Raw genomic sequence first — 8,860 nt, 5'->3', positions numbered from 1 at the left:
TGACATGAGACAAAGTATATGTGAACTGCTGTATGAAAAGTGAATTTACTCTGTAAATCTTCACCCAAATCCTAAAAAAAAAAAAAACACCGCATAATACGGATGAACTTGGAGGACATTATGCCGAGTGAAGTAAGTCAATCACAGAAGGACAAATATAGTATGAGTTTGCTGTTGTGGAGGGCAAGGAAAGGTTTATATATGGAGGAAAATTGTTGGTTGCCAGGGATGGGAGGGGAGGGGAGGGGAGGGAACACCGCGCACACACACACAAAGCACTGACCCATGTCACTTTGGTTTTGTGTATTTCACTGTACGTAAATTATATTTCAATGAAATACATTTACAAAATTATAAATAAAAATGTTAAAACCTTAAAAAGAAAAAAAAAATCTGAAGAAATTCCTACCAGGAAATTACTCTCCATAATACCACATAAAACCCAAACACAAATCTTTACTTCACATAAAAATCAATTTTATGATAAGTCAGAAGTGAAACAGACAGCTTCCACATAAAACCTTAACAATGTAACAAGCTAGCTCCAAGCTGCTGGACCAACGCACTGAGCTGTGGCAGGGGTCTTCCATAGTCTCACCATAAGCTCAGGTTACGATTCCATACTGCAAACCCCTTCACACGCCCCTGAAATCCCCCGTGTAGTTTAGAAGAATCAAGCGAGTGGTGGGCTCTGAGAGCACCAACAAATGGTTGAAGTCTATTTTCTGTATTACCTTAGAAGAATCTCTCCAGGTTCCCCTCCAATTTAAAAAGTAATAATAAAAATCAAGCTACATGGTCAGATCCAAGCCATGCTTTCTACGCCCAGATCACTTTACAAGGTACCACAGCTCAGCGAGTCAACAGCGTGTCCCATCACTATGGAAATCCATGCTTACCCAATGTCTCACTGTGCACCAAACCCAAAACCCACTGCCGTGCAGTCGATTCCAACTCATTGCAACCCTACAGGACAGAGGAGAGAACTGCCTCACAGGGTGTTCCCAAGGCTGTCATCTTTACCGAAGCAGACTGCTTCATCTTTTTCCCACAGTGAAAAGCTGACCTTTTAGTGAGAGCCTAATCGCTGCACAATCAGCGCTCCTCTTTTTTTTTTTAACAAAAATAAAATAAATAGTATCCAAAATCTGTCATCCTGAAAGCTTCTTACACTTATTAATAGACCAATGAACACTGTGTTCTCTTCAGTGCCCAGCAGTTAACAAGCAGAGAGTTCTGAGTGAACACTGTGGCATTCAATCCAATGTGCACAGACGTGGAGTGGGTCCAGGGGACCACCTGGGCCCCTCCTCTGCTGAGATGGTGGTCTTGCCCACGCTCAGCATTCCCACGAGAACTGCTCACAGTCCCTGCGGCTCCTCACTGCCACTTCTGACAAACACGCCCTGAGATGATCAACTATAAAGAGACAAGACACCCCACCCGACCAGGAGCAACAAAGAACCACAGGGAGTTCCCCCACCACCACCACCACATCACCGAGCTCAGTGCTGCCACCTGCTGGGCTTCCTGCATAGCAAGTGGGATTCTTGACCCTTTTCCTGACTTAGAATGACTTCCCATCTGTCCACTGATCTCATCCCTCCTCCTCCAACTCCTTGAGCTAAGGAGGCCAAGGATGAGCCCCTCTCCAAGTAAGCAAACATATCCCCAGGGCCACCTGACATCCAAAGGGCCACCTGATGTCCACAGGGTCACGTGACATCCACAGGCCACCTGACATCCCCAGGGCCACCTGACGTCCAAAAGGGCACATGACATCCACAGGGTCACGTGACATCCACTGGCCACCTGCCATTCCTGGGGCCAGACTCTGTTCCTGACCTGCAGTTCAATGTTTCTTTATTCATACCAATTACTCATTTCTACCTCAGGGAAAAAAAAAAAACCCACTGTCTTCAAGTCGATTCCAACTCACAGTGATACACAGGGTATTCAAGGCGGTAAATCTTTATGGACGTATACTGCCTCATCTTCTTCCTGCAGAGGAGCTGGTAGGTTTGAACCACTGACCTTCTGGGTAGCAGCCAATGCCTTAACCACTACAAGACCAGAGCTCCTTAGAAAAAGTGTGCACAAATTAAAATTAAAATGTAGAAATCAAAAAAAATTTATTTTTACTTTTTTCCCTTTTAATTATGAACTTAAACCTCATGACAATCAAAACCTTTCATTTATCAAGACTTCACCAAAAAAGTCAAAAGACAAGCTACTGGCAGGGAGAATATCATTAAAAACCATATATGCAATAATACTCTAATACCCAAAATACATAAAAACTTCAACAACAACAACAACAAGACAAAAAACCCAATCATGAAATGGGCAAAGGACCTGAACAGACACGTCACCAAACCACACATGAAGATGCTCAGCGTCTTTACCCATCGTCGTTGTGGTTGTTGTTGTTGCCGTTGAGTGGGCCCCGACTCATAGCCACCCCTCCTTGGGTTTCCAAGTCAGTATCACTACAGAAGTAGGATTGCCCAACCTTCCTTCTGAGGAGTGGCTGGTGGGTTGGTGGGTTTGAACCGCCAGCTTTCTGGTTAGCAGTCAAGTGCTTTAGCCACTATGCTACCAGAGCTCCTCATTACCCATCAGAGGGACACAAATCAAAACCACAATGGGAAACCATGCCATTGCCACTAGGATGGCTGAGACTGAAAACAAAGAAAATGGCAAAGTTGGTGAGGATGCAGGGGCACTGGAATCCTCACCCAGCGCTGGTGGGGACACCAGATGAAACAGCCATTGAAGAAAACAGCACGGCCACTCCTCAAACAACAAAAACACAGCTACCATATGAGCCAGGAATTCCACTCAAAGGTATACATTCTAAAGACTTGAAGAGAGAGACTGGTACACCAGTGTCCACAGCCGCACAATTCACAATAGCCGAAAAGTGGAAACCACCTAAATGCCCACTGACAGACGAACGGTGGTGTTGTGAGGCATTGTACAATCAGCCCTGACGCACAGCGACAATATGTGTGTGAGGACACACACTGCCTGGTCCTGCGCCAGCCTCACGATCCTTGTTATAGACGAGCCCATCGCTGCAGCCACTGTGTTGGTCCATCTCACTGAGGGCCTTCCCCTTTCTCGCTGACGCTCTACTTTACCAAGCATGACACCCTCTCTAGGGAATGGTCCCTTCTGACAACATGACCAGAGTAGGTAAGACGGGGTCTGGCATTGGCTTTCAAGGAGCATTCTCGCTGAACTTCTTGCAACACAGACTTGGTCAATCTTCTGGCAGTCCTTGGTATTTTCAGTACTCTTCACCAGGACCACAACTCAAAAGCATCTTCTTTGTTATTTCTCACTCACTGTGCAGCTTTCACATGCATATGAGGCAAAAGAAAATACCATGGATTGGGTTAGATACAGCATAGTCTCCAAAGTGACATCTTTGCTCTGCAACACTTTAAAGAGGTCTTTTGCAGCACATTTGCCCAGTGCAATACAACACTTGTTTTCTGGACTGCTGCTTCCATAGGTGCTGAATATACAACATGTGTATGGGTGGATGAACATGTTGAATGGGTATACAACAAGATGAATGGATACACAAGATGTGGGAAGATGAACCACAACTCAGCCAGTAGGAGAGATGAAGCTGGACAATGACTAAGGAAGACAGAACAAGAGCTGACAGTTTCGAGTTGTGGTGTTGGGTAAGAATACTTACTGCAAGTACCATGGACTGCTAGAAGACTGAACAGATCTGGCCTGGAAGAAGTGCAGCCAGAATGCTCCTTGGAACTGAGAGTGGCCAGACTTCATCTCACCTACTTTGATCATGTTTTCAGAAAGCACCACTCCTTGGAGCAGGAGATCATGCTTGGTAAAGTGGAAGGTCAGCAAAAAAGGGAAAGACCCTCAACGAGATGGATCAACACAGTGGCTGCAACAATGCGCTCAAGCAAAGACTGTGAGGCTGACATGGAACTGGACAGTGTTTTCTTCTGTTGTAGGGTCGCTATGAGTCAGAATCGACTCTTCAGCACCTGACATCATGACAATAAACACCAAATCAGTGAGGAGATAAGAATGGCTAGCAGGGGCAGGAGAGTGGGCGACAGGAAGGGCTAACAGTGGTGGACACAGTGCACTGATTCAGGGCAGGGTTGCACAGCCCTTTCTGACAGGTGCTGTCAGTAAGCTGCACACCTGCAAAAAGCTGAAGGGGCAAAAGCTGTAGATTTACGACAGTAACAACAACAAAGAGTAGCTGCTAAGGATGCTTATGTATGACCAAGAGCCTTATGCCTGGTAAAGAGGAGGGTCAACAAAGAAAGGGAACGACCTCAATGAAACGGACAGACACAGTAGCTACAACAATGGGCTCTGGTCCAGCAAGGACTGTGGGGACGGCACAAGACCGGGCAACGTTTCATCCTGCTATGTATGGGGTCGCTATCAGTCAGAGACAACTCAAGGGCACCTAACAACAACAATAACAAGGCACTTGCTAACCAGAAGGCTGGCGGTTCAATCCCACCAGCCACTCCTCAGAAGGAAGGTTGGGCAATGTAATTCCATAGGGATACCACCTCGGAAACCCAAGGAAGGATTGCTATGAGTTGGATTTGGCTCGATGGCAGTGAGTTTGGTTTGGTTTTGGATGAACAGTGAAAACGAAGGTGCACCTGACCCAAGCCATGGTATTTTCAATAACCTCGTATCCATGTGAAGAGCTCTGATGGCACAGCGATTACGGCATTCAGCTGCTAACCAGAAGGTCAGCAGTTTGAACCCACTAGTCCCTCTGTGGGAGAAAGATGAGGCAATCTAATTCTGTGAAGATGGACAGGTTTACTCTGGGGAAGTTCTACTCTGTCTTATAGGATCATCATCATCATGACTCCGAATAGACTCGATAGCAGTGGGTTTGGTTTTTGGGTTCGCATATGCATGTGAAAGCTAGACAACAAATAAACAAGCCCTCAGAAGGATAGATGCATACTGAATTGTGGTGCTGGCAAAGAATACTGAGCATATCATGGACTGCGAACAGTACCAACGGTACTGATGGAAGAAATTGAAGCTGCACGGAAGGAGCTGGCGAAGAACAAGGCTCCAGGAATTGACGGAATACCCACTGAGATGTTTCAACAGATGGATGCCCCACTGGAGGCACTCGCTCGACTATGCCAAGAGATTTGGAAGACAGTTACCTGGCCAAATGACTGGAAGAGATCCATATTTGTACCCATTCCAAAGAAAAGTGATCCCAAAGAATGTGGAAATTACAAACATCATTGATATCACATGCAAGTAAAATCTTACTGAAGATAATTCAAAAACAGTTGCAGCAATATACTGACAGAGAACTTCCAGAAAGGCAAGCTGGATTCAGAAGAGGAAGCAGAATGAGGGATATCTTTGCTGATGTCAGATGGATCTTGGGTCAAAGCAAAGAATACCAGAAAGATGTTTACTTATGTTTATTGACTATGCAAAAACATTTGATTGTGTGGATCATAACAAATTGTGGATTACATAGAGAACAGGAATTCCAGAACACTTAATTGTACTCATGAGGAACCTGTACACAGACCTGGAGGCCATCGTTCAAACAGAACAAGGGGACACTGCATGGTTTAAAATCAAGAAGGGAGTGCGTCAGAGTTGCGTCCTTTCACCACACTTATTCAATCTATATGCTGAGCAAATAATCCAAGAAGCTGGACTCTATGAAGAAGAATGTGGCATCAGCACTGAAGGAAAAATCATTAACAACCTGCAATACGCTAACGACACAACTTTGCTTGCTGAAAGTGAGGATGACTTGAGGCACTTCCTGATGAAGACTGAAGAATACAGTCTGCAGTATGGATTACACCTCAATATAAAGAAAACAAAAATCCCCACAACTGCAACCATAGCAGCATCATGATAAACGGAGAAGAGATTAAAGTTGTCAAAGACTTCACATTGCTTGGTTCTACAATTGACGCCAATGGAAGCAGCAGTCAAGACATCAGACAACATGTAGCACTGGGCATGTTGGCTGCAAAGGACCTCTTTCAAGTGCTGAAGATTGAAGATGTCTCCTTGAGGACTAATGTGTGGCTGACACAAGCCATGGTATTTTCAATTGCCTCATATGCATGTGAAAGCTGACAATAAGTAAAGAAGACCAAAGAAGAGTCATTGCTTTTGAGTTGTGGTGCTGGCGAAGAATGCTGAAAGTACCATGGACTGCTAAAAGAACTAACAGATCTGTCCTGGAGGAAGTGCAGCTGGAATGCTCCTTGGAAGCGAGAATGGCCAGACTTTGTCTCACCTACTTGTTCATGTGGTCAGAAGGGACCATTCCCTGGAGAAGGATGTCATGCTTGGTAAGGTGGAGGGTTGGCAAAGGAGGAGGGGAAGGCCCTCAACGAGATGGACTGACACAGTGGCAGCGGCGATGGGCTCAAGTCCAGCAAGAATCATGGAGCTGGCACAGGACTGGGCGGTGTTTCGTTCTGCTGTGCGTAGGGTCGCTATGAGTCGGAGACAACTTGGCGGTGCCTAACAACAACAAAACAATATGGACTGCTAGAAGAACAAACTAATCTGTCTTGGAGGAAGTGCAGCCAGAATGCTCCTTAAAAGCGAACTTGGCCAGACTCGATCTCACATACTTTGGTCGTGTTGTCAGAAAGGACTAATCCCTGGAGAAGGGTGTGAAGCTTGATAAAGAAGAGGGGCAGTGAAAAAGTGGCAATGAGATGGAACGACACAGTGGCTGTGATGATGGGCTCAAGCATGGTGAGGACTGAGCAGGACTGGGCAGAGTTTTGTTCTGTCATACACAGGGTCCCTATGAGTTAGAACCAAGTCAGTGGCTTTTAACAACAACAACCAGATGAACTTTATAGCAAAATATCTTCAATTAAAATTTGGGTGTAAAAGCCAGTGCGTACTTGTACCAAGCTTTCTGACTAGACCATCCTTGAGATGTTTTCTTATCCATGAGCTCAGAGATGAAAGGCACTTAAATCTAGGCTGTGGTAAAATGGAATACTGTGTAAAAGTTTTTGAAAAATAAAGAAGTGTTCAAATAACATACAGTCTTACTGTATTTTTATGTGATATATGGTGCCTTTTCCCCCAAACCGTGCACTACCCTCGCAGTTAGTTTCCTAGGTCTGTTATGTGTTTTATGTGAAAATGTAGCAATCTTATTAAAAGCCTGGTGGTGCAACCCTTCAGTTCCTGGCTGTGAACTGAACTCCCACAAAGGCTCCATGGGAGGAAGACTCGGTGATCTGCTCCCATGAAGATCACAGTCAACGGGACCTTAAAAGCCAGCAAGCGGCCACCTAGATGCAGTGATGGGTCTCTCCTCATCCAGAGCAAGGAAGAATACAGAAAAGAAAAGATGCATGGAAAGTTAGTCCAAGGGACTGGTACACTATGCGATCCTCAGCCCATACAACTATGAGACTAGAAAAACGAGATGGCACCCGGCTACCACTGTCAACCACTCAGAGGGGGATCGGTGCAGGAGATCCTGGATAGAGTGGGAGAACAATGTGGAACAAAACTCAAAATCATTTGGGAAAAAAAAAAAGGAACGAGGTTTGCTGGTATCAAACCAGAGCCTCATGGATCCATTGAGTCTATGGCCCCTAGCTGCCCTTCAGGTCTGGAACTGAACCCACTCCTGTGGCTTCCAGCCAAACATAAGACAGGCATATGAGCTGAACATTTACATTGGGTAGATATAGTCCTTGGAGAGAACAATCATGGGAGAAGAGAAGGGCTGTGTATGCACAGGGAGACAGCTCAGGGGGCAGGAATGCATGGAGAGAAGGATGCAGGGAAGAGGTAACCATGGGGAGGAAGTGGAAAGAAAGCTGCTGCACTGTGGGAAATTGCAGTCAATGTCATGAGACAAAGTCTACCTGAGGGGCTGTAAGGAAAGTGAATTTGTTCTGTAAACTTTCATCCAAATCACAATGAAATAAATAAATGAAAAGATCATAGCCCAGACAACCCTATGGGACAGCTCTACTCTGTCACACGTCATACAGGAGTTGGAATCAACTTGATGATATCCAACAACAACAATGTAATTAATCACATTTTATTAAGACCATAGGTCTATTAGTAATACATCTGTAAGGACTTTGTATATAATTGTCTGACCTGGATCCACTCAGTTTGAAAACATCCGCCAGGTGTTATGGTTTGGCTGAGTTCATACAGTCAACTCATCCCATTTTCACTCCCAGGGTCAGTACAAATGGAACGGACCTGTTGCCTCCAATGAAGGCACCCAACAGGGTTAAGCTCGTCATGAAAGTGCTCAGCTGGCAACCTTGGCACTGCTGTGATTGGGGTCTAAGATTGGAGGAAAGTCGAAACAAGTAGGAGGGTCCAAGTGTGGGCCCTCAGGGAAGAGCACAGAAATAGGACAGGCCCCCTAGAAGACCATGACACCCTGCACACTTACAATTTCAGAACTGTCCGATGGGGTCACGGCTGAGTCAGGCCCTTCGGTTGTGGTCTGGGAGCTATCGCTGATGGGGGAGGAGGCCTGGGTCCCATCATTCAAGTCCATTGCAGGGTCAGACGGGACAGTGCTGATCTGGCTGGAGCTGTGGCTCAGGATGTCCTCCTCATCCCCCTCGGTGGCAGCACTCGCCAGGTCACAGCTGGCCAGGTCCACAGAGTCCGACTGCAGAGTGTGCTGTGACCGGGGCTGTTCGGTAATGATATCGTGACCTGTGGAGTCGGCGGCTGAGCTCGCAGACCCAGGAGTCGAAACCCCCGAAGACGCAGCCAACTCACCCGCGATCTCACCCTTCACAGAGGCTGGAAGAAAAGAAACGTTCTAAGT

General features: G+C 46.0%; 1 protein-coding gene across 1 annotated transcript in view; it reads right to left on the bottom strand.

Annotated features, from left to right (window-relative positions):
• Positions 1-8,860, bottom strand: part of HTT (huntingtin) — a 188,906-nt gene that overhangs the window by 111,274 nt on the left and 68,772 nt on the right. Inside the window, exon 12 of the mRNA XM_042782637.1 lies at positions 8,474-8,835. Within this exon, the coding sequence (XP_042638571.1) occupies positions 8,474-8,835 (362 nt within the window). The remainder of the gene's footprint in view (positions 1-8,473; positions 8,836-8,860) is intronic.

The sequence above is a fragment of the Orycteropus afer genome, unplaced genomic scaffold (genome assembly GCF_000298275.1).
Source record: "Orycteropus afer afer isolate SDZICR_OR568_19922 unplaced genomic scaffold, OryAfe1.0 scaffold00398, whole genome shotgun sequence".
NCBI classification, from domain to species: Eukaryota; Metazoa; Chordata; class Mammalia; order Tubulidentata; family Orycteropodidae; genus Orycteropus; species Orycteropus afer.
This window is presented reverse-complemented; position numbering and strand designations above follow the sequence as displayed.